At 37.9% G+C, this 27,304-nt stretch overlaps 1 protein-coding gene across 2 annotated transcripts; it reads right to left on the bottom strand.

The window, feature by feature from the left end:
• Window positions 1-1,506: 1,506 nt before the first annotated feature.
• Window positions 1,507-26,471, bottom strand: CUNH2orf73 (chromosome unknown C2orf73 homolog). 2 transcript variants are annotated; one of them, XM_037527410.2, is made up of 5 exons: window positions 26,400-26,471; window positions 22,711-22,921; window positions 15,785-15,938; window positions 3,860-3,975; window positions 1,507-2,202 (listed from the first exon to the last, which is right to left on the bottom strand). In XM_037527410.2, exons 1-5 carry the CDS (start codon window positions 26,423-26,425, stop codon window positions 1,834-1,836), a joined length of 876 nt encoding a protein of 291 aa, XP_037383307.1. In that variant the 5' UTR covers window positions 26,426-26,471; the 3' UTR covers window positions 1,507-1,833. The 2 variants fall into 2 exon arrangements, with proteins under 2 accessions (XP_037383307.1, XP_037383308.1); XM_037527411.2 differs by having other exon boundaries at window positions 22,801-22,921.
• Between the last annotated feature and the right edge of the window lie 833 nt (window positions 26,472-27,304).

Here is a 27,304-nt window from a genome sequence, read left to right as displayed (position 1 = left end):
ACTGTGGTGATGGATCACGGGCTATGGTGGTGGGAGAACTACGGGAACAACACCTGAGTGGAGAAATCAAATACTGTCCCAAAATTAACAATGAGGTAAGAAAATAAACTTAATTTAAAAAAATGGGAATTGAACCTGGATATTATCATTGCATTTTGTTATTAGGTGTTTTCCAAAGCAATGGCTGCTGATAGTTCAACTACTATTTTGTGAGGAACCATAAACATTTTTTTTTTTTTAGAGGCATGTTTTATTTATTTGTTTGTTTGTTTGTTTTGTTTATACAAGCACTGGGTACAGTCAGAGGCACGGGAGGGCGAGAGAATTCACCAGAGCCAGAGTGGGGAGCAGAGCAGGCAGAAGGACCGAAGTACACTGCTGAGGGGAGCAGCAGGCGGCAGGAGAGGTCTGCGCGCCATGTGGGACCCTCCTCCAGTGGCCGGGGAGCAGCCGGGGATCGAACCAGCACTGCAGAGGTTGTGGGCAGCTTCGCAACCCAGCGCTCAACCGCTGCGCCACCGGGGAGGCCCCATAAACTTTTTTTTTAATGCAGAAAAAAATCTTTGTATTTGAAAACATCAAGAACCACCAACCTAGCCTATTGGCCCCAAACTTCCCATCTCTCACTAAAACATATTCTCTAAGACAGAAGGATTGTATCAGTTCTCATTGACATTTGTTAGTGACCTGTAGGAAAGGTATGGAGAATTTGTTATTTACTTATGATAGAAGCACTAAGTTAGCGATGATTTTCTTAAAAGTAAATTTGAGGTTGACTTAAATGGTAGGCTGATCATACACAACTACTGCTTATTGCTTACTACATCTCATAAAATACAAGCATATAAAAATGGATAGTAAAATATAGGTTAGTAGTATTGAAAAATAGGGAAACTATCAGAATAAGTACATTTTTAATGAATATTACCAGAGAACAGATGTTTGGAGAAACAAAACCAGACAGAACAATTGCCAGCATATGTAGATCTGACTGGTGAGAAGGAAGGTCTAATAGAACTACAAACTTAGAGTCAGTGGATTTTAAGCAGTGGAAGGGCCCTGGGGACATTCAGCAATTTGAATTGGGAAACTGCATATGCAAGTCAGTCATCCCCTCCCTGTTCGTTTGTGTTGAGCGCTGGGCACCTGTGATACTAATTGAATCAAATGCTGGAGCTGGAAAACCAGGGCAGTGTCTAAGTAGCTATGGAACTCCATGAGAAGCAGAGAATCCATCAGACAAGTCATCCTTTACCCTGTCTGCCTACATATCCCTATCCCACGGCAGTTAGACTGTAAGACATGGACACAGCTGATACTGCTAGGGATCTGAAAATCTCATAGTCAAAGTAGAGTATATAACCAAGAATCACAAAAATATGAGAAAAATGTACAATGCTAAGAAAATGAGGCATCACAGTCAAACAAATTATCAGAATTAAGATATTAATCACATTCAATTTTTGATGAAAAACAGAGTTGTTTCGTTTATAAACATGTCTCATAACCCATCACTTGTTGGAGACCACTCTTAAAATTTTGGAATATTTTATTTTTATTTTTCTATTTATTTAAATTGTTAGTTCTGATGTTAATGGTAACAGAAAAAGCAAGTGTGAGGGTTTATATGACAATTCTTAGAGTTCCATATATCCCTATATTCCAGGAATCATGTTTTTTATTTATTTATTTATTTATTTTTGTGGGACCCTCGCCGGCGGCCGGGGAATGAACCGGCGCTGCAGAGGCTGTGGGCAGCCTCGCAGCCCAGTGCTCAACTGCTGCGCCACCAGGGGAGGCCCGGATCATGTTTTTTTATCTGAAAAAGTTAATTTACCCTGATTTATCCTGACTTTTCACTGGTGGATTTAAAGGACGGTGCCTGGTGAGCAGAGCATCCTCTGCGGTGGTTTGAAAGACTTCTGCTATCTTCTCCCTTCTCTCAGGACTCCGGGGGCATGCCTTAGTGGCCTCTTTGACATCTGTTTCTGATAAGTGAGTTTTAGTCTCTATCAGTTCTTGGGAATTCTGTTGGCAGAGTTGGGGTGATATCATTTTACTTTCCGCTGCGTTTCCTTTCTCTGTTTTTTTGGCCTGTTCTGATGAGCGTGACCCTGGAGCATTCAGTAATACCTCTGGTCCTTTAGGAACTGTTGGTCTACTCCCTGGTTTTATCTCTGTCTGTATAAAAATTCCTTGTCGCTGAAAAGGAAAACAAAGTTGACATTAACCAGGGCATGTAAGTTGCTGGAAGATGCAGCTGTGAACCTGGTTCATGTATTAACTTAAGTCCTGGGGAGGTGGGCACTTCTTTCTCCACCTCAACATTGCCTATCACCTTAGTCCAGAAATGAAGACAGCAGCAGACAGGTTCTTGGTGAAACTTTTGAACAAAATATAATATAAGGCATATCAGGAAATGAACAGGAAGGGAAGGGCAGAAAATCAAAGAAACACCTCATTATCTCCTGTTCTCAATTTTTCCATCATTTGGATTATGTGTAACTATTCATATCAATTGTCTTTTCTTTGCCTGTAGGTTGCTGTGGATACAACAGAAACTACAGTTCATAGTCCTAAGGATTTATGCTAAGTATCTACTAGTTCCAACAAACGGCTTAGTTACAGTGAAATATGAAAACAAACATTTGTGGGTGGAAAAAAATCCAGCAATTATTACATTTGTTTGACTTTTACAATAAACTTTATATGTGTCTTCCCCAACACAAAGACACACACACCCATACCCACACACACACTTACACACATCAAAAAGTTTAGGAAATGCAAATGGCCAACAGGCATATGAAAAAATGTTCAACATCACTTGTAATCAGAGAAATGTAAATCAAAACTACCATGAGATACCATCTTACACCAGTGAGAATGGCACATATTAAAAAAACTAGCAACAACAAATGTTGGCGAGGATGTGGAGAAAAAGGAACTCTCCTGCACTGTTGGTGGGAGTGCAAACTGGTCCAACCACTATGGAGAGCTGTGTGGAGATTTCTTGACCTACTAAAGATAGAGCTTCCATATGATCCAGCAATTCCACTCCTAGGTATTTACCCAAAGGACACAGAAACATCAATTCCAAAGAGCACCTGCACCGCTATGTTTATAGCAGCACTATTTACAATAGCTAAGCTTTGGAAACAACCCAAATGCCCAAAAATAGATGACTGGATCAAGAAGATGTGGTACATATACACCATGGAATATTACTCAGCATTCAAAAAGATAAACACATGCAATTTGCAGCAACATGGACAGAGCTGGAAGGGATCATGCTCAGCAAAATAAGCCAGAAAGAAAAAGAAAAATACCGGATGGTCTCACTCATAGCAGGAATCTAGAAAACTTAAATAAGAGACCAGGAAAATGAATAACTATAAGAAAGTGAAAATCAAAATCAACAAACAACTATGAAACAGAGACACTCTATGGGGGTTGGGGGGCAGGGAGGTGAGGGATTGGGGTCAAAATAAGGGGGTTACAATTGTATGGGGAATATAAAAATAAAATTTATTAAAAAAAAGAAGGCATAACATTATTTACTGCCATATCAATCTTTTAAAAAAATGTGAACTACTGGAAAAAAAAAGTTTACCAAACTGCTTTGATAATGAATGATTTTTAATAATTTAAATCAAATTTCAAAGACTGTGGTCCAAAATTATGACATATTTCCTTCGTTTTGACTATGACATTTAGTTAAGATTTTATCCACATAATAACCGTGTTAGTTTGATTAAATAGTTTTTAGGAAAATTACTACTTATATAAAACCCTTAAAGTTCTATTATCAATTTATCCCATCCTAAAGTATTAAATAACCCACACTATCCTATCTCACCTTTCCCTTTATGGGCTCATTGGGTGTTTTCCTGGCATCATAGTGATGTGTAAAAGAGATGCGCTCGATAAAATTCTTTTGAAGTTCTGCTGATGCATCAGGAGAGGCAAGCGGAACTAAGAAAAAAAGATTTTGTGACATCAGATCAAAAATTATATTTGTATGTGTAAATATATCAGTATTTATAATGTTCAGGTTTTATCAAAAATGTTAATCCAACTAAGTTCTTTTAAGTATACAGGGTTATTTATGCATACCTAAATAATAAATATAATAGATCCATCATTGTCTCTCCAAGCAACCTAATTAACCCAAGCAGCCTAATTAACCCCACATAGGGAATTAATAGTAATTAAAAAAATTATTTTTATTTTATTTTTTTAAAGATTTATTTATTTTATATAAGAATCGGGGTACAGGCCAGATGCACGGGAGGGTGAGAGAATTCACCAGAGACAGAGCGGGGAACAGAACAGGCAGACCGACGAAAAACACTGCTGAGGGGAGCAGCTGGTGAGACAGGAGAGGTCTGCCGCACCATGTGGGACCCTTGGCAGCTGGCCAGGATCGAACCGGCACTGCAGAGCCTGTGGCCAGCCTCACAGCATGGCGCTCAACCACCTGCATCAGGAGGGGAGGCCCAGTAATGAAAAAATTTAATATTAATGCAATAATGGCTTTACAATTGTACTGTTAGCTATGCTACGTGCACAGATGAAAAACAAAGTCTAGGGAAAGTATAAGAACTAGCAATAAAAGAATGAAATGGAAGATTCCAGCATGGCCACAGTTGTTGCTGAATACATAATTACCAAAGGTAGAAGTTCTGAAAATTTGCAAGTTTTAAACTCTTTAAAAAATTACTTTTGGGCCTCCCCGGTGGCGCAGCGGTTGAGTGCTGGGTTGCGAAGCTGCCCGCAGCCTCTGCAGCGCCGGTTCGATCCCCGGCCACCGGGCGAGGGTCCCACATGGCGCGCAGACCTCTCCTGCCGCCCGCTGCTCCCCTCAGCAGTGTACTTCATCAGTCTGCCTGTTCTGCTCCCCACTCTGGCTCTGGTGAATTCTCTCACCCTCCCGCACCTCTGGCCTGTACCCCATTTCTTGTATAAATAAAATAAATAAATCTTTAAAAAAGTTACTTTTAAATTATCTTTAAAATGTTTAGCATTTTTGGGCCTCCCTGGTGGTGCAAGGGGTTAAGCACTGCACTATAAAGCAATCCGCAGCCTCTGCAGCACTAAGTTTGATCCCCGGCCTGCCAGGGTGCAACCCACATGGCACAGCAGACCTCTCCTGTCTTGTCTGCTGCTCCTCTCAGCAGTGTATTTCAGTCAGTCTGCCTGTTCTGCTCCCCACTCTGTCTCTGGTGAATCCTCTCACTCCCCCACACCTCTAGCCTTGTACCCCAGTTCTTGTATGCATAAATAAATCTTAAAAAAAAAAAATTAGCATTTTTAATAATTTTTAAAACTCATTTTATTTTTACTTTCAGCACCCAAAAGTAATATAAGGAGTAACTCCCAATTTAGTGAGGCAAACTCAGTCAAAGAGAAAATAAGAAATTTCTCCCTTTTATGAAAAAAAAAATGTATACAGGCAGTTATGCCCACCTACCACATTTACGATATTATGCACAAGGGGATAGGTGACTGGAAGATAGAAGTGGATTCACTCTCACTGTATATTCTTTTGTACCACTTGAATTGTATACCATATACATGTATTGACTATTAAAAAATAAAATTACATTTAAATTTTCAAAAGCCTTACCTTTAAAATTAGGGGATATTTAAAAAGAAAATATGTTAGCAAGTACACATTATTAAATATTCATGAATTCATTATTCAAACATTGATATAAACTAATTTTACTAGTTGGAATAATGAATATTCAAATATTTTTATATTACATGATATGAAGTGGCGATCTTTTCCTAGCTTACAGGAAAAAAATTTTAATTGACAAGTTTCTTGATTTCTATGAGATTACTTATTCAAGACTCCTTTTCTACTTAATCATTATGTCTTAGGATTTGCTAGCACACAAAAATAGCAGTTATCACAGATTTTTTTTTTTTTTTTTTAATAGAGGCATGTTTTATTTATTTATTTGTTTATTTGTTTGTTTTGTTTTTGTTTATACATGCACTGGGTACAGTCAGAAGTGCAGGAGGGTGAGAGAATTCACCAGAGCCAGAGCGGGGAGCAGAGCAGGCAGAAGGACCGAAGTATACTGCTGAGGGGAGCAGCGGGCGGCAGGAGAGGTCTGCGCGCCATGTGGGACCCTCCTCTGGTGGCCGGGGAGCAGCCGGGGATCGAACCGGCGCCGCAGAGGCCGCGGGCAGTTTCGCAACCCAGCGCTCAACCGCTGCGCCACCGGGGAGGCCCAGTTATCACAGATTTAATAAAAGTTTATGGGCAACTACTATGACATTGAAGAAATTCTATCCAAAACATATTTTTTTTCTACCAATTGGGAAAGACTAATTTTGGCGGTGACTGCCACAGTCTCCAACTCATAGAATATTTTTTTTTTTGGAAACACAGTGTGATACAGTCTTGGGTAAAAGGGAACAGCTCTAAATTTAGTTACAAATCAGGTGGGGTTAATGGAGTATCCAAATCATGAGCATGTTTTCAAATTCCAGCTCTATGAAATTTTTTAGACTTTGGACAAGTCACTTAACTTCATTGATTCTGTTATTAACTCATTGAAGTTAATCACTTTATTGAGATACAATTTCCTCGCCTCTATAATTTGTTTTCAGAATTGTGAGGATGAAAGACAATATTTATAAAGACCCTTGGATGCTGGAGTCAAATTAGAGAGTCTCTTCAAGGTAAGCAAGGGGTCAGCTCATTGTTGACAAAGGAGGAAATCATGGAAGAGAGAAATATGAAACTGACACACTATCAAAAATACTATGAGAAACCCAAAGATTTTGGTGAACTGGTATGAATGATTGATGGCACATAGGCTGGAGGCTAGGATGGTCAAATGCATCCAAGAAGGTAGGTTGTGGACGATTTCTGCTCTTGACATTCCCCAACATTGCCTTAGAAAGGCCACTGCCTGTCTCAGGGCCACAGAAACTGGCAGTAAGTGCCTAGCCATCTATTGTAAACTTAGTAACTCCATAACAGCACAGAGAATTCCCTCTAGAATAAGGAGCTAATGAAAACAGATACAAGCTGTCCCCTTGGGCATTTCCTCCTCTACCATTCCCTCAGCAACAGTCAGTGCTGATGGATTAAAAATATCAAGAAATGGTCTTCTCTCCATGTCTCTTTTTAAGAGTTTAAAGAGGGTTAGGGTGGAATTCTGACTAGAGAACTGGCGTAGGTGGGGAGAGTCACAGGACCTGATGCTCTCCAGCCTGACCCTCATTTTCTTTCCTTAAATTCACTGGGAGACACGCAACCAAGACCTGGTCTTTAGCCTTTGTCTCTAAGGGCTGCTGATTTCTCTTAGGGAAACATGACTTATGATAAACTAACAGACACTGTAAAAGAAAGATAACAAAATTTAAAAATAGTTTTAAAACTATGTGAAACAAATCAGAAACAGTACACAAAAAAATTTGAGCATACTGAGTTTCTCAAAGATACAGAAAGTGTTATTAATATGGAAGCAGGAATAAGAAGTCATAAAAAGAATCATGAAAAAAATATCAGAAATGTAACAATGTAATAGTTTAAATTAAAAAGACAAGTGAAAAAATTCACAAACTAGAAAATCAGAAGGAGAAGTTCTCCCGGAAGTCAGCAGAAAGGATAAAGAAATTAAAATATAAAAGAAAAGTTAAGAGGTAGAATATCAACACTAAAATTCAGGAGACCTAGAAGAGTAAATGGAGGGAAGGAAATATTTGAAGATAAAATGATAAATATCTAAGAATTAAAGAAAGATCAGACTTCAGATTGAAGAATGCACAGATCACCAAGCAGGTCAGAGTAGATGAGCAAATGAGACTTGGGGATGCAAAATTTATGGAGATACTTGCATGGCCCAGGGAGTAACTGCCTCAAAATTTGTACCCTAGACCTCTCACTTGCCTCACTTTTCTCTCTCCTGAAGAGCAAATGAGGTAAAAAATCACATTTAAAATACTTTCTAGATACATTTAAGGTCATTTGAGACAAAGAAAAGCTTTAAATCTTTTTGAGGAGGATAAGTAAATTACCTGCAAAGAAGTAAAAAGAGGTTTATATCAGATTTCACAATAACAACATTGGACACAATACTAATTAATATTTAAAAATGTAAAAGGAGAAAGAACTTGAAACTTAGAGTTATTTTCGTCCCACTCACTATCCCTTTGACCCTTTCACTTTCCCTCCCCCTTAACCTTAGAAACCTTATTTTGGTTATCAATGTTTGCAATTTTTATTTTTATTTATTTTTTAAAAAGATTTATTTATTTTTATACAAGAGCTGGGGTACAGGCCAGAGGCGAGGGAGGGTGAGAGGATTCACCAGAGTCAAAGCAGGGAGCTGGACAGGCAGACGGACCGAAGACACTGCTGAGAGGAGCAGCAGGGCGTGACAGGAGAGGTCTGCCATGCCATGTGGGAATCTCCCTGGCTGGCTGGGAATTGAACCGGTGCTGCAGAGGCTGCAGACAGCTTCACAGCGCAGCACTGAACCTGCTACACCACGGGGGAGGCCTAATGTTTGCAATTTTTAAAATTACTTTGCTTTGTCTGTTTATCCACTATGAAGCCAAAGTAAGAAACAGGATGCAAAGAAGGCTTCAAAATATTTCTCCATAAAACAGATGTCTAAAAATTCCTAGAGAAAAAATTCGAAAATAGAAATAAATAAAGGAGAGTGCTTAGGATATGTAGGAGAAAACAGCCATTTTTTATTTCCTTAAAAAGGCAAAGACTAAAAAACAGAAAAATGAGCATTACACCTATAACAATTTGTAACTAAAATTTTCTTTGCTATATTAATGGAGATTCTCGTGAATACTATTTAAAAAAAGGAAAAAATTATATAATGATTGCAAAGAAGAGAAAGATAATCATTATTTGTAAGTAATAGAATGGCTTGAATGGTAAAACCAATGAATTATGAGAATTACAGTATGCCAAGGTAAGCAGGTAAGTGTATAAGAAGCAAAAGCATTTTTCTATAATGATAACCTACTAGAAAAATAAGAGGAAAAATATGATAAATTCTCTATAGGAACAAAAAACTATACAGTATTTTGTTCCCAGGCATTGACAACGAATTCAGAAAAAGTTCCACAAAAAGAATTTTAAACTCTTTTAAAGACATAAAAAGTAGAACTGAATATACTTTCTATAGTGCTAGATAAAGTGAGATAGTATGCTACTATAAAGGTAAATTTTTTTCTTAAATTAATCTATAATGTTAACATGGCCAATCAAAATTCTAGCTACATTAATAAATTCCAAAATTTAAATGGAAAAATACATGACCATAAATAGAAAGGTCAACTCTGATAAGGAAGAGCAAAGATGTGAATTAAGGCAACTAAAGTGATGATCCAATGACTAAAAATTAACCTAGGGAATATTACAGAGAGTTCAGACACAGACCCATTTATAAAGGGAACTGTATCATATAATTAAGGAGGTCCCACAAGTTAATAAGGAAATAGTAAACTGTTGAGTAGATGTTATCCAGAAAATTTCATTCCATGGATAAAAATGGATGGGTTCCCTCTTAACACTACATATAATGATGGCCTCTAGGATTAAAGATGTAATTATGGATGGTAAAATTAGAAGATCAAGAGAAGAAAATGTAGGAGCATATTTTTGTGATATAAGGGCAGGAAAACACTTCACAAACACTGAATGCACACCCCACAGGTGAAAACTTGATTTAAAAAACTTTTAAATAGTTATCTAGAATCTCTCAGAATCTCAAAAATAATAACAAAAAAGTTTCTTCATAGGGACTAATAAAGAAGTAATCTGAGCTACCATAGATGGAAATTCCTTACTCAGACATTGTATTTATTAAAATTAGACATAACTATCATGTTCTATATAAATACATGAGATTTTTAAAGTTCACAATAGCAAAGAAAATCTAACTGTGATGACATCAAAGATGCTCAAGTTCTTAGTGGCTTTTCTTCTTGATTCAAATTGAACCCAAAGTAATTACTTAAAAGAAGCTTTGTTAGATGAGGCTTACAAAAAATAAGGCACAATGAAGAATGTTTGAAATTCACTCTCTGTTTCTTGGAAACTTGATCTAATTAAAGTAGGAATTTTCTAAACAGGATACACCAAACAAGTTGGTTTTGAGCCATTTTTATTTTATCAACAAAGCCAGGATTTATTCAAACACACAATTTGCTCCTCACATTGATTAACTTACTCAATTTCCTTAACTTACTTAAAAAACAGTCATTAGTAATGTTCTATTGGGAACCCCATTCTTCTAATAGCATTAATTTTGATCTTATAGAGATTATTAATGGAAATTAATACTACAGATTTTCAAGTTATAGTGAAAAAAATTAATGTAGCTATATAAAAAAAATCATGTTGCACAATAACAATGGGCAAAAGAAGCCCACAAACTTAAGTATATATATATATATATTTTTTTTAACCACTGTATGTGAATTTGCAATTCAAAACAACATTAAAATATCAAGCAGTTGATAATAGGCAAAAATTTCATTTAGATATAAAACATCACCCTCACAAATTAGATTAGACTCTCCAATTTATAAGGTTTTATTGTATAAAACCAAAATTCTTTACAGGGAATCAGATATGATGGAGCATAACCATTTGTTGAGCTGACTGTGGATGGCAGCCAGGAAACTGTGTGGTAGTACAAGACATAAAGGACACTTTCATTTTCAGTACAAGATGACATTGGTGGAATGCCTAAGACCAGGCATAATTAGTGTGCTGATGGAACAGAATAACTATGAGATGGATTTTTATTTGTATTAATGCTTGTTGATAAAACCATTTGCTGTATCTATATGCATACACACACATATACAAACTATATTCTACTTTAAAAATATCACATTAAAATATTTTCTTTTTTAATCATTTCATCTAGTTACCAAACACCATCTAAAATATGAATAAATTTAAGTCTATATTATGGTATATGTGTTAAATCAAGCTGCATTATGATTTGAAATTAACTGATGTGTTGAATAATATGTAATTATTAAACATCAATAAACATTTGTTGAGATTGGGCATTATACAAGGACCTGGGATATAATAATGAACTTGGCAATGAGAAATACCACTAAAAGAATGATAACCCAACACTAGCTTTCCAAAGCTATAATAATTTCAACTCACCACCTGAGTTCAATGCAATTGTTAACAGAAACAATCATTTGTTGTCCAGTAAGTACCAAGCACTGTGGTAGGCACTTTACATGTTGTTTTGTTTCTTTTAACAATTCTGCAAAGTAGGAATTATTATTTACACGTCATAAATTGAGTAAAACAAAGTGATTAAATTTAAGTAATGGACTCAGACAGCTCTAAGGGCTGAATGAATAATACATTCCAAAGGGAGTAAGTGATGACGGTGGCGAGATTTCTGTGATTTCTTGTTCAACATGTGAATTTCCCCCTATTCTCTCCCCAAAACCCACTACAATAATAGTAAAGAAATGAGAAGGGCTTAAGTCCTTTTAAAACAAGGAGTGAAGGTATGAATAAATTTGGAAGCTGGAAAGCTGGAAGGTGACAACTGACTTGAGAAGAGTATAGAAAAATGGAAACTGAGCGCTGTGGGGCTTGGGGAGAGGGATTTGGGGGTAAAAATCCCATGAATTCGTGCTACAGCATTCCAGCAAGTTCCAGGAATTGGAGGCATCAGACACCTCTGAGGCAGGCTGCCTGGGATGTGGTCCTCGGTAAAGTCACAGACAGAGGAGTGCTTGAAGGCCTCCAAGACTTTCTCTTTCCCCATTTAAGGTAGATCTTTGGAGAATTCTGTCTGGAAAAACTCAATAGCTCAATAGAACAGATCTACAAAGCCTGTCTCTTTGGTCTTAGCTTCATCGCTTCCCTTACTGAACCAGAGTAGAAGCAACTGCCCTTCACGAGGAAAGACTCAGAACTGACTGGTTAGTGGCTCAAATAAATCCATTAAAGCAAAGAAACATAGAAAATCAGATATATCATGTCTTAATATTTTAACTAGCTCATTCACCAAATTGCATCAAAATGCAAATGTAGAAGTTGCCCAGTTTACACGCTTAGTGCATCCTTTCTAATTTCTGTTAAAAGAATGAAAACTTATACATAGCTAAAGCAAAATGAATGCAGAATCATTTAAGATTAAAAAAAAAGAATTCACAACAGCTCCTCTTTTGCCTTATTTTGACCACACCTCATTTTATTAAAAGTTCCAGCATTTTAAAAGTTAGCAACTGGCCTTTAGAAGTCTTTCCAAAGCATTCAACTTTGAAAATTTTATAGAAACAACAGTTTTCTTTTTGTATTCAGTTTAGTAAGTATGTGTTTGAGTTATAGAAATAGTAGCAACAGGCATAAATCAGTTGGGAAACTACCATGATTTTCAGAAAGCATTCTCTACATCCTTGGTCTGAATAACGGGCCCCATCTCTAGATCCCCATACTGAAATATCATGAGCAATAAGAGATAAAGTAGGTAGATGCAGTAGATCAAAGAGTCACTTAACTATGACGAGGAATTTGAAAGTGATTCTACAAACAGTGAGAAGACTAAAAGGAGAGTGATACCATTTGTGTTTTAAGAGATCTTTTTAACAATGGTGTGGAAATATTATGAAAGATAATGGTGGCTACTTTTACTAGTAAGATTTGGGATATATTTTGGAGATAGAACTGTCAAAATTTGTTGATGGGCAGAATATAGATGATTGGGCGTTTTGGAATGACTTCTATGTCACAGAAACTTAAGCACCTGGAGGAGAGAAGTAGTATTCTTTGAGGGGGTGAAGGTTGGTGGGGAAAATGAAACATTTTATTTTAGAATGTTAAATTTGAAATAATATTAGCTGTCCAAGAAGATACACTGGATCTGTAAGCTTGAAGCTCATTGGTGAGGTGAGGGCTGGAGAGATAAGTTGGTTCATATTGTATGTTAGTTACTTTGACATCAACTTTAAACTTCTATTTCCTGTTTCATCTACTTGGGTAGTATTTCCTCTTGAGCATTCATATTCAAATAATGGCATTACCACCTATCTCTTCTATTTCCCATCTCTGTCAACTATATTTTCTTTTCTTATTAAGACTGATAACCTAACACTCTTTGGTAACCATATTTAAATTTTCCATATTTTGTCTATAGATTGATGCTAAAAGTCAAAAATGACTATATAGCATTTATAATATAATGATACGAGTTTTGTTCACTTAAGAGTCAAATATGCTAGAACTGCATTTCTTTCTCAGTGGATCCAGTGACAAGTGCCACTTGAAAAAAAAAATGGGTCTAGTATCTGTGTCAAATAGGTCTTTTCTAGGTTAAAAATTATTTTCCTGGGAACTTTGAAGACATTAACTTAGACATAAGACTAACATTGTACTCTTGCATCAGTGCTGTTAGATTACATATTGACTCTTATTCCTTAGTTGATGACTTATTTTTATTTTTTATAGAAACTTACAGAATTTTCTCTTTATAATGATGTTTTTCTTTTCCCCACTCAAACTTAGAAGCACTAGGCAGAGCCTTTTCATGCCTCCCTTTAACATTGGGAAACTAACTTCTTATTCTAGACATTATATAAAGTACTAATTATAATTACAATGCTTTGACAAGTGATTTAAACTCTGTGTTAGTTTTCTTATGTGAAAAATTAGAGTAAAATATTCAATAATATTCTGTTCCATAGCATTGGTAAAATTGAATTGAATGAATATTTAGAAAGTTCCATAAAATGCCTAGCATATTGTATGTGCTCAATAAATGTTATGTGTTAATAATTCTATCACCTTATTTTCTACTTTGGAGCTCCAAAAACGTCAGACATTCCAGATTGATTCTCTGTGTTGCTTTTATTAGCTAACATTTTCTAGTTTATTTTGGTTATTGTTGTTTTATTCTCTTTTATGATATGTCCTTCATACTATCCTACAAACCTTTAAAAGTAATTTGGCATAATTCTAATCTTTGATTGTTTGCCAATCAAAGATGAATTAAGAATAGAAGAACAGCTTGGATAACTGAAATAGCTCCTGTGGTTGACATCAAACTTACCAGGGGATAAGGCAGTGACTGCTCACGATGGTAGCAATTACCTAACATACAAAAATTTAAGTAATTATGTGGTTCTCTCCCCACCTCCCCTTTATTTCTGCCTTCTAGGCCTGCTGACTGGGCCTATAGCTACTTTGGGATTCTGTTAGGGAGATTGCTCTTTATTGTTGCATCCCCTGTATAGTCTAGGCTATTACATCTTTGACCTCTATTCACTAATAGGTTTGCATTCTTTCCCACATTCCAGAAAGTTCTTCTCTTCATCATTGTAGGTCAGTTGCTTTGCTATCATTTAATAGGGCCTTGGGAAGCAGAAGATTTAGACGTTGTGCTCAGTTTACCACCCTCAATTAGAAGTGAAAACTTTATTATTTTTTTAAACCAAAGACCACTGTTACAGGTTATCTAAGAGCCTTCCTATTAGCCACCACCCCTAAGGTGGAAATCATGCTGAATATGACCATTTTCTAATGTCCTGACCTTCACTCCAGCTGCTCTTTGTATCCTTAACTGAACTGGCCATCTCACAGAAGTCAAAAGGCTAAAAATTAGAGGACTACTGACCTCTAAAAGTAATCTTTTGTTATCTACTATCCTACTCAAAAAATTCTTTGAATTTAGCTTATGAAGTTTTTTTAGGTATGAGTGTCAGATTGGGTACTCAGTAAAAGTTTTGTTTTGACTTGAATGCTGTTCTTTAAGTACAATTGCTAAATTGTACTCAAGTGGTAGAGATAACTAAGATGGGAGTTAAGATACAGGTACAACTTGCATAAATGTGAAAGAATAATAATGGCAGTAGATTTGAAAATGTTTAATAGTCTATGTAACATTATTTCCTAAATACCATGTGAGATGATGTCTCAAGAAAGAGGGAAGTGGTAAGTGGGGGAAACATGGCATTCTTTATACCTCTTCTTGGAAATTCCTTATGCATATGCTTAGAATAAGGGTTTTAAGAGTTCTGTTTTAAGGGTTTTAAGAATATCTGTTTAACTTTATATTCAAATTTTGTAAAACTTATTTGACCACTTTCCACTTTTTTGAGCAGTATCTATAAGCATCATAAAAAACTAGCGTCCTTCAGAGTACACTTTAAGAATTATTCCCAGGCCTCCCTGGTGGGGCAGCCATTGAGCGCTGGGCTGCGAAGCTGCTGGTGTTGGATCTCCGGCCGGCCGCCGGCGAGGGTCCCACATGGCGCGACAGACCTATCCTGCTGCGCCCGCTGCTCCCCTCAGCAGTGTACCTCGGTCCTTCTGCCTGTTCTGCTCCCTGCTCTGGCTCCGGTGAAGTCTCTCACCCTCCCACGCTTCTGACTGTACCCAGTGCTTGTATAAATAAATCAATCTTAAAAAAAAAAAAAGAATTATTCCCATATAGTATTGCCTACAAGTTTAATAGTTATAATTTAAAAATTTTTGCAACAATGATGAGCAGAATACCACTAAGTTTCTTACTTGGAGACTAGTGTTATCAATGAGCAATATGATTTTATTGTTATATTAAAAGTGTTTGGGGATAAGTTGCCCACTAGGAAGAGATAAAGTACAATCTTGTCAAGGGTCATACTTGCTATATATATGTTTTCATCTCCTGTAGAGAAGTAACTTTCTCAGGAGTTTCCAGCACAACTAATACATCTTAATTTACTAGCAGTAACCTGACAATGGAAAAGCTTTTTCCACTGCTAACCTTACCTATTCCACAAGAGGGTTTTTGCAACTTGCTGTGTCTGACTGGCAAAACCAATGGACATGTTGGTTTTTGGAAGTCACTCCTCTGGGTGCTCTTAGTGTCGTAAGGTGGCTGGAAGGGAAGTTTCAGTTCTTTACCATGTGACCACCAGTCACCCTTTATGGGAAAAGAATTGAAAACAGACAATTAGGTATTGCAGGACATTTTCATTTGCTGCTTGATGTCTAGAATGGTCAGTAATTCAATTCAGCAAGTTACTGTCTATTCTAGCACTAAAATAGAGTTCAGAGTAAATATATTTTCATAAAGACTGAATTTCTTAAGAGGTATCTAAAATGAATCATGTATTTTTAGCTGAAGAGCCAGTACTAAATTCTTAAACTACCTTCTGTTAACAGGTGGGATAGTAAAAAGAAATTTATTTTTCCATGTTTTATAATTTTATTATAAAATTGCATGGATTATAAAATGCATGTAAATGCATATATAAAACATGTTTTAGTCTAAAAATTATGTTCTATACTTTGTCTTATGGCAATACAAATAATGTATTATAATCTAAGATGGTGGTTTTCAAAGTTTTTAGTCTGTGACCCCCATCAGGAAATACATTTTATGTTATCAAGAGTACACAGAATGCACACAAGTTTCAGAAAAGTTACTCTTACTCTGCAGTACACTCAGCTATTTTTCCATTTTATTGCATCTCTCAATTTAATAGTACAAAGTTGGTTGCAACCCACATTGATTTTTATTTCACTAATGACTCAATTTGTAAAATTTTGTTCTAAGAGGTACTATTTGCAATGTCACTGATTTTTTGATAGTAAACCTCAACATATGTACACAGGAAAAGGAGAACAGATAGGTTCTTCATTAGCACTTATAACAATTTGATCTCTTACAAGTTCAGAAAACAGTGAGGGAAACTTACTTAATTCTGACCAATTTTTTTTTTCAATCTGGTTGATCAGGTAGAAGAGAGGGAACCTTGGGAGAAAGCAACCGTGACACCTTGGAGTTCTTGGAAATGATTATTAGGAAATGAAAGTGACCCTGAGCATAATCAAACACCTACCTGCCTTATGCTTTAGGAAAAAGATTCACTTTTTAAAGATCAACTATGATTCTGTAGTCAAAGACTTTAAAAATATGATTCAAAGGGTTGAATATGAATTTCCAAGAAGTAGGATTATAATAAATAATATTCTTACAATGTCATTGAAGCTACTTTGATATGAAAAAATAAAAGGCATTAAAAGAAACCTATGGAAACCGATGTGGGCACATAGGGAGTCAGCTCTCAAATGAACTTAATTTCTAAAAAAGATGGGCATAGAAAAGAGGTACACATTAGCAAATAAAAAAAAATAAAGGGAGTCAACTTGTGAGGATATTGTCAAGAAGTTTAGAAGAAATTCAGGAAATATGACAAAAGTAGCAAAATTAGGGATTTCTGAGGGGAAAAAATTGGATGGATATGTACCAAAGAGGGAACTAAGCCCTGACAGCTGAAGAGTCAGACCTCACTTTGCAACTTTCAACAGAGTGCCAACCAATGACAAATTGGAACAAGGGGAATGAAAGTTTACAGAGAGCAAAGAAATTTAAGAACAAGGGAAGTTGAGCGGAGAGTAGAGGCTCATGCCTTATTTGTCAGAGTGGGTTAAGGTGAATTGTGAAAATTAAGACTATGATAGAGATCCTAGGAATTCTAGCACAGATCACTAAGCAGATGGTGTCTTCAAACTGGTTCAAAATAGTCACATTTGCTGTTGTCAGAGTGCAGTCTTTTTGCAGCTCTTTTCCACTCCACTTCATTTTTGAAATGTTTATTATGCTCCTAAGTCTAAGAATTATAGGTCTCTTCACGCTTACACCCACCAAAATTTTATTAGTTAAACCCAGTGAACAGATGAAAGAAATGCTGAGAGATTCAGTAAACTCCCCAAGTTGCCACAAGCCCAGCCCCCACTATTTATTTGTGTGCACAGCTCATTTCTGTGCTACGTGGCCTTTCAAATCTGCTATGGAATGCACAGCCAGATATGCACATTTATTTCAAAAGTAAAAATAATTGTTTTTGCTTTGTTGTGTTTTGTACTGTTATTTTTTTACACTGATGTCTTATTTGGTTTCCCTATATTCCTGCTATAAGTGAAACCATCCAATATTTTTCTTTTTCCTTCTGGCTTATTTCACTGAGCATAATTCCTTCAGGCTCCATCCACATTGCTGTGAATAGCATGAGTTTATCTTTTTTGATTGCTGAATAATACTCGATTGTGTATATATGCCCATCTTCTTGATCCAGTCATCTATTTTGGGGCATTTGGGTAGTTTCCAGGTTTTACCTATTGTAAACAGTGCTGCAATAAACATAGGTGTACAGGTCAATGTTTTTGTGTCCTTTGGGTAGATCCCTAGGAGTGGAATTGCTGGGTCATATGGTAGCTCCATTTTTAATAGACTGAGGAACCTCCAGACAGCTTTCCATAGTGGCTGGAGCAGTTTGCGCTCCCACCAGAAATGTAGGAGAGTTCCTTTTCACCACATTCTCACCAACATTTGTTGTTGCTTTTTTTTTTTTTTTTTTTGACAAAACACAACAAAGCAAAAACTGACAATTATAAATCAGAGACATACTGCAGGGGAGGAGGAGGGGGAGGAATCAGAGGGAGGGCGGGAAGAGCACAGGGGACTGAGGTGATGGTGCATGGGTGCACTGGTGAAGGAAACTCTATGGGGACTACACCTGAGGGGGTGGGGGGAAGCAAATGTTGTTTAAAAAGGAACAATTATATAAAAAATAAATAAATTAAATTTAAAAAGTAAAAATAAGAAGGCTTTAAGCATCCTGAGAAATATCTTCTATGGTAAGGTTTTAAGGCATATATTTTACAACATCATTTGTGGATCAGAAACTTATTTTGCTAATGCCCAGATTACTGGAAATGTTAGTCTGGAATATGCAAACCATTAGAAAATCCCTGACTTCAATTTTTTCTTAAACAAGAGTATAGGTCCTCCCTGGTGGCCTAGGGGTTAAGTCTCAGCGCTATCACAGCTATCACTATGACCTGAGTTCAGTACCTGGCAGGGGAGCTAACTACACATATGGCACAGCAAACCCCTCCTGACTTGCCCGCTGCTCCCCTCAGCAGTGTATTTCAGTAAATCTGTCTTTTCTGCTCCCCACTGTGTCTCTGGTGAATCCTCTCACCTCCCGACCAACCCCTGCACACCTCTGGCCTACACCCCAGTTCTTCTATGCAAAAATTAAAAAAAAAAAAACCAAGAGTATTATCAGAAGCTATCCTTAAAGCAGAGATATCAGTTCATATTTCAAGAAGACTTTTTGGGAATTTATAATTTTACTAAAATGGTCTGTTTCATAAATGTAAAGGAAATAATGAACAATTTTCCCTAAAGTGTGATTGGTGATTTTAAGACTCCATGGTTGGTGAAAGTGTTCTGATTAGTGTTGTAAATTGGATGAATCATCACTTCAGCAGAATTAAATCCTATAATTCAAGTTTTTTAATATTTTCTATTTTGGGGGAGTCTCCCCTGTGCCTGAAGACTGATTTGTTCCTGTAAGAGTAAGAGCTTGGATATGCCATGTACATGTGCACGCTGTTTTGGTCCATGCATTTTCTCCTAGATATATAAAACTTGCTCCTAGGAGACTGTAAGATTAAAGACCTGATGGAGGCTTGTTTTTTGCTTCACCTCAGACTGCAGGGGAAAACTAAGAATAAAAATTTACTATTCTGTGTGCCATCATTTACACTGGATGGTAAGAGGTAGACACAGAGTTATGATGAATCAAGTCAGTGGGAAAAATCCTCTAGTCTGATTGCTTTGTCGAGGCTTTGAGGTCAGACCACACCTCACAGATTATGCCTGGAGCTGCCTAGAGACACAGGATAAAACTCTGGATCCAGAGAAAGAAGGAAGTTCTCATTTTCTGGCCAAGGCTAGTTCAGTATCCTTTCCTGCTCCTGGATGACAGTTATTGAGTCTTGGTAAAGGGTAAGGCCTGGAGATTGCTAATGACCAGATTCCCACTAACCTGGCCTATGAAACTTAACCTCTGTGGTGCTAGATATAGATCCTTAGCCACATATGGAAACCACTGTGAGGCAGTCTTATATTTTTGTATCTCTAAGCAGAAATCTTTGGAAATGTGTTAGTAAACGTTACTTATGTTCTATTTGGGGGGAAATTAAGAGAGAATCCTTAGAGAGAAGTAGTGGGACATCCTGAAGAAACCAGTTAGAAGAATGCAAGAGGTGGTAAGCTGAGCTCCACAGCTGTAGCCACAGTAGCCTGGCAGGATGGCTGGTGTGCTGGTGGGCGTGTATGGAGCATAAAAACACACCTTAGGGACTCCTAGAGGAATATGGACTTTTAACAACACCTACCGCATAAATAAATTACTTTTTATTAGTAGAGCTCATTAGATTTAAAAAATGAAGGCTACTACAAACACCAGCATTATAGTGTATCTAATTATCACTGTATCTCTACCTTGCTGTGGGTACCAAAAGTAGTGCTAAGAAATACCTTCTTTTAAACAATTCATAATATCCTCAGTAAGTTAGTCCTACATTGTGCTCTGCAGAACACTCATTCTGCAGTATATTAACAGTATTATACAATAATAAAATAAATAAAATAAATTTGGGAAATACTGAGATAAGCACAATTAAATAAGTTTATCACAGGATTTCTCAGATATACACTTTGGGAAATATTGTCTTAGTATATCTTTTAAATTACTAATATTTAAAAATATGACAAGCTAATTTTCATTGAAAATGACTGAATTAAAACTCCTTTTGTAGCATCTTCAACTTATGTCCCTAGGAAGAATTTAAAAATCTTGTAAATAGGTAAAATCAACAATCTGGTGTTCTAAAAATATAACTTTTAGCAAAATACATAAGACAATAAATATGTTATTTTAAATATTTAGGCTATTTTATTCTTTATTGTAAAGCCAGAATTACTATAAACCAATTATTTTTTTCTTAAACCAAGCTAAACTTTAAAAAGAAACCTGCTGCCTTAAAAGAACAAGTAAGGAAATGAGCACTCTTTATTTTTCCTTAGGTACTTGCAAATTAGCACATTGAAGATTTTTCTGTTGTTTTATTTTTAATATGAACATTCCCTTCACTCTTCTCCCAAATCAAACATGCCTTTAATTCTGTGGTGTATCTTTGGTCTCTGTAACTTTTACTAATGTCCACTACCAACCCCTCTTACCTATTATGATCTTACTTCATTTCAAGCTTACTTTTACCATTTCCTAAAGGTCTGACTTAGACAGCTCTCAGCACTAATAAAGAGTGTACTGCTACTCTGTTGCCCAGTATCCCAGAAAGCAGCCCCTTGGTTTGCTTATATTTTTTTCCCAAAACACCTACAAACCAGGAGCAAAAGAAAGTTAGTTGGATTAATTTTCAAAAATTTTATATTTCACATTTCTTTTCTCAAACCAGCTTCTTACTGGTTCCAAGGATGGCTTCAGTGAACCGTTGGGCTTAAATTCAGCCCTGAACTAGAGTTCAGAAGAGGCATTCATTAACTTTTTGTAAGAAATAAGAGAACATTATTAACCTGGATTTCTGTGCCTGATTTATTTCCCCAATGTAAGGTTGGTCTGTCCCTTCTTTTAAATTCCAAACAATTATTATAAAATAGCCTTAAAACTGACCTTGTAACAATTCACTACCTGATATGACAGTACATTTGACTCTAAGAATTCCTGTGGCAAGATCTCACAAAGTGCTGGTGGTGTTTGGAAACCTCCTCCAAAGAATCTCCCTTAATTTCCCCAAATGTTCTAATAAGAACATTTGATAGTATCAGTACAAAGAGACCTCACAGGAAGCAATCTCCATTTAAAAGTTGTTAAATCACAGCCATACCTAACATAATTATACCTAACATTCCATGGCAAAAGGGACTTTGCAGCTGTGATTAAATGAAGGGTCTTAGAGAAAGGGAGATTTCCCCAGATTATCTGGATGTAACCAAAAGGTCCTTGGAAGAGGAAGGCAGGAGTCAGTCAGAGATTTGAATGTGGTGTGCTGCTGACTTTGAAGGGAAAGGGACTGGAGCCAAGGAATGTGAGCAGTCTCAGGAAGCTGGAAAAACAAGGAAATGGATTATCCTTTAGAGCCTCCAAGGAATGGGCCACTGAGTCAGATTTTGGACTTCAGAGCACCAGCGCTGTAGGAGAATACATATTAATTGCTTTAAGTCAGTGCTTAAGTTTGTGATAATTTTTAACAGCAGCAATATGAAACTAGTAAGTTATACCTCAACAAATACAACTTAAACAACAAAAAAAGATAGTACATATTCAGTATGATACAGCGTAAAATGTGTGGCATGGCTAGGCCAACAGTCCTGGATCAGAAGCACGAGTGACGTTTGTTTACTAGACTATATTAACATCTATAAAATATTTCTAAAAATACCTTCTAATAATTATTGTACAGATTTAAGGATATAATTTATATAGAATATTCAATCCATTCCTAGCACTTCAAATACTTTCAATAGATGATAGCAATTATTTTATAGGAAGTAGCTGAATTATTGAGTATCATGCAAAATTTTTTATTAGTCTGTATTTCTAATACAGTATTATAGAAGAGATTTCTTCAGAATCCCCACCACTACTGAGTAGTTACAATCTACCCTAATCTAGGAAACTATAATTTGGATTCCATATATTTTGTTAGTATGCAAAAATTACCTCTAAGAATAGTTTCAGGTTACTGCTTTTAACATTGGATTATAAAGTTATATAGTCTATGTCACATTCTTCAAGTAGGCAATGACCAAACTGTCCTGCAAAAGAACTTCTGAATCTAAATCTAAATCTGTGTATAACGAACATCCATCCAACCTGATTTTCTTGCCCTTTTTTGGGATCTATGTAGGGAACTGGTTCATTCAGTGTTCTTGAATTTGTGTTAATGAATTTAGCGTAACATACACGTCCTCTCCCAATACATGGTTTTGAATGTTGTATATTTTTTCCAGGTTTTTTCTCATATTTGCTTTCTTCTTTCTTTTCAGTTACAAACATTATACCAGCATCTTCTATTTTATACTGTCTGAAAAACAGAATTAAATAGTAAATAATCCCCCAAAGCATTTCGGTAGTGAGTCTTTATTATAGAAAAAAAAAATTAGATATATTTCAACTATCAGTCAAGACAATTTAGGCTTAATTAAAGGTTATAAAGTGCTTGTACTATTAAAATTTGGAAGGGTATCTTCTCATTCTAAAACATACAAGAAATAAAGGGATTTTTGTCAGTAGTGATTAGAGTTTGTCAGTAGTCATTAGAGTTTCTCGGTGCAGTGTACAAACTCATTTGCTTAGAGTAAGAAAAAGGAGATTTAATCATGCTTACAGATCTTGCTTGCAGGATTTATGCAAGTGGCTAAGTTACATGCTAATCTTAAAGCATCTTCTTTAAAAGTTAGTTACCTATTAGGGGCCTCCCTGGTGGCGCAAGGGGTTAAGACGCATACTATGAAGCTCTGCAGCCTCTGCAGTACTAGTTTGATCCCCCCCCCCCCCCCCCCCCCCCCCCCCCCCCCCCCGGCCGGCCAGGGAGCAACCACATGGCACAGCAGACCTCTTCTGTCTCCCCGACTGCTCCTCTCAGCTGTGTGCTTTGACCAATCTGCCTGTTCTGTTCCCCACTCTGTCTCTGGTGAATCCTGTTATGCCCCACACCTCTGGCCTGTACACCAGCTCTTGTATGCATAAATAAAATAAATCTTAAAAAAAAGTCAGTTACCTATTAGATTCAAGCATGTGAATAAGGATAACTAATTTTAAAATCTCACCTGGCAAACTTAAAAAAGATACCAAATGATCACTGTTATTTTTATCTTTTCAAGAAAAGCCCACTATGCAGACATCAGAATGGTTAAGTGAGTTTCATACCTTTTTGCTACACTGGCACAAAAAAGAAAACTATTGAAGTTTTAAAATGTTAAGAAATGTTTAGAAAGAAAATTTGTATAATTTTTTTCTCCTTTTAAGTAAGGAGTAATGGACATTATAAAAGGTAGTATTTTAAATTTTCACATAGTTGAAAGTATGGGTAACAATAAAATATATGAATTTGAATCATTTTTACATAGAAGCTTTTTTTTGGAAGATTTATTTATTAATGCATACAAAAATATAATCCCTACCTTACTTCAAACCAAAGCCAGGTCCATTTACTTTATCATATCATTTTTCAAGTAAAACTCTCAAATGACTTTCCATTGCATGTAGAGTAAAATGTCCCTTTCCTTATCATAGCTCTAAGGCTTTGTGTGATCCTCCTTCAGCTAATCTCTTCTACCACACTCAAGGTCTCCCCTCACTTATTCCAGTTCCTGGAACATGCCAGTCACTTCCCAAACATGGGAATGTACACCAGATCATTTGCACGCAGTCCCCTCTGCTTCTACTGCTCTTCCCAGCTTCCTGCACAGTTGATTTATTGTCATTTAGGTTTCAACTTAAAAGTCATCTCCTCAGAAGTTTTTCCTAGATTCCGACACCCACCCCCTTCATATCCTGTGAAATCTCTATTTTAGTACTTTGCTCATTTCATTTATAACCACAATCTACATGTATCTACTTTTTTGGTTTACTTGTTTTTGGTAATCCCTACAAATACTCTTTATAGTCAGTAAGTTCCATGAAGGAGAAGACTGTTTCTTCCATGAAGGAGAAGACTGTTTCATTCATCATTGGGCCCAACATCTGGACACACATCCTATTTGTTGCAGGTAAATAGATTGACTTTATAATATACATATTTCTGGAGAATCTGCCTTAAGTCTTTTACTCTGTTTTAGCGGTACACCTCAACCCTCATTCCAAAACACAAGAACATCAATTGGATTGTAGTTCCTTGCAATCCAGCCAAAATTGTTATTGGCAAAGGATTTGGTAAAACTGATTACTGATAAAGTGTAAATAACTTCTAAAACTTTTTCTATTATCTTTCCAGAGATATAAATATTAAAGAGCATAATTATCATTGTAGACTTCTGGCACCAGGTTTTTCTCATCTCATAATTTTTTTTTTTAAGATTTATTTATGCATACAAAAACGGGGGTACAGGCCAGAGGTGTGGGCAGTGAGAGGATCTGCCAGAGACAGTCAGGAACAGAACCGGCAGATTGACTGAAATATACTGCTGAGGGGAGCAGCGGGTCAGTCAGCAGAGGTCTGCTGTGCCATACGGGTTGCTCCCTGGCGGGGGATAAAACTCCCTGGCGGGGGATAAAACTCCCTGGCGGGGGATAAAACTCGTGCTGTGGTGGCTGCAGTTAGCTTCATAGTTTGCGTCTTAACCCCTTGGGAAATGGAATGCATGTGTATGGGTGGCAGGTTGCACTGATAGGGTGGAGGCTGCATTATGAAGGTGGAAACTGAAAAAGACAAGAAAGGGGAGAGAGCTAATTGGATATCTGATGGAAGAACATTCCAGCAGAGTGATCTGTAATTAAAAATCTTTGCAGCAGAAGCACCTGTTGTTAAAATGGTGCTTCTCAAAGTGTGGACCCACAGTAGCAGCAATTGTCATTTTGTTAGAAATATGGATTCACAGGCCTCATCTCAAACTAGAAATCAGTCTCTGGGGCATTTATCCAGGAAATTGTTTTAACCAGCTTGCTAGATGATCTCATATGTGTTAAAGTTTGAGACCCACTAAAATATAGGCTTTGGAAGCAGATATATGTAATTCATGTAATAATGACATAATACTTCAATAGTTCTCAAAATTTAGAGTACATCAGAAATACCTGGAAGTCTTGTTAAAGCCCAGATTATTATACCCTATACTCCCAGAGTTTCTGATTCCATTCTATGTGTCTGTGAGGGAGAGCACTAAAGCATTTGCATTTCTAATAAGTTCCAGGCGATGCTAACGCCGGTTGGGGGCCCGTACTTAGAGAGAACCACTGCAGAAGATAGCAAAGAGGCTGTGTTCTTGGAGCAGAGTCCTATTAAAGGAAGGTAAAGAGCAGATAGTGTAGGTTAGGGAAAAGAGGCACGATGTAGGCCTCTGGCCATTGTAGGCGACTTGGCTTTTACTCTGCAGTGGAGAACTAACTGCTCTAACTCAAGTTGTAAAAAGACCACTTCTAATGCTGTGTTGAGGAGGCTGCCGCACGAAAAGGAGAGCAACAAAGACCACTGCCATACCAGGTAGGAGAGCTGATGTCTGGCCAGGTTGACATTGACAAGACTGAATAGTGGCGGGTTGGGGATACATTGAATAGATTAAAGGTGGAGCCTGCAGAATTTGCTGATGATTTAGATGTGGAATGGGAAGAGAGCATGATTCAAGATGACTTAATCTTAGGCCAAACAGTGCATGTGAAGGGCCAGCATGTGCCTGGAAGAACGTGCGTTTTAAAACTGTTTACAGCCTGTGAGCACTTAAGCACAGGAACTGAAGGGGGGCGGTGGTGAGAGCAGGGAACGCCCAGGTCTCACTGACCCTCCCTCTGCCGGAGGAACAGGTTTTCCTGTGGGGAAGACAGAGGGCAGACCCCCCCGCACTTACTGCCGCGTCTCCTCCTTTCCCTGCATGGGCGGCTGCGGCCGGACGCGAGCAGTGAGGGGCCTCTCGGGAAGGTCGGGGACCAGCCCCGCGGGGAAGGGGCGCGCGGCAGGCGACTGTGACTCTCGCGTTGCTACGCGACGGCGGCGCGCGGCCGCGGGGGCGGCGTGGGGCGGGGCCCGCGTGCGCAGGCGCAGTGGTCGGGCGGCGCGCGCCCCGGGAACGCGCCGGCTGGAGTCGGGGCCCTGCCCTGCCGCCGGGAGCCAGGCGCGCTTTGGACCTGGCTTCCGCTGCGGTGCCGGGCCGGGCGTTTACCCGGCCTTGCTGTACCCCGGCGCGGCCGCGAGGTGCAGTTCCCTAGCGGCCTTCTGCTCCGGTGCCGGGGCGGCTCTGCCCGCGACCCCGCAGTGCCCACCTTGCAGAACCCGCAGGGCACTGCCCGCGGCTGTCGGAACCGGCTCCGAAATTGCGAGCCGACGGGAGGGAAAGTGCTTTTGCCTTGCAGTATTAAATACTGCCGCTCCTGGGCCTCCTAGTCTGTGCTTGGCTGTCGCACTTGTCCGCGGTTTCTGACAAATCCTCCCATGGCCTGGCGGCAAACGTTAAAATCGAGCCAGGGAACACTCATCTCTTGCAAATGAGGCTCCCCGCGGTGTGTGCATCTGTTCGAGTCTGACGTGCAGAGCCTGACGTGCAGAGTTGGGTGGAGGGGACTGTAGGCTTAGGCTGCGGGTTGGAGCTTGTGCGTGTAGAGCTTAGCCAAAAAGAGCAAGCTCCTGGGAAATGCAGTTGATGATTTGCGTCGGTCCACCTTCTGGCCCTGGAATTTCTTACCTCATTTCACCATTGCCTCCCGATTTCCACTACCAAAGCCAAAAGTCTTTGGCTTCACTCATGGTAACTTTTCT

This window comes from Talpa occidentalis, unplaced genomic scaffold (assembly GCF_014898055.3).
Source record: "Talpa occidentalis isolate TD23 unplaced genomic scaffold, MPIMG_talOcc4v2.1 talOcc4.5, whole genome shotgun sequence".
In the NCBI taxonomy this organism is placed as follows: domain Eukaryota; kingdom Metazoa; phylum Chordata; class Mammalia; order Eulipotyphla; family Talpidae; genus Talpa; species Talpa occidentalis.
This window is presented reverse-complemented; position numbering and strand designations above follow the sequence as displayed.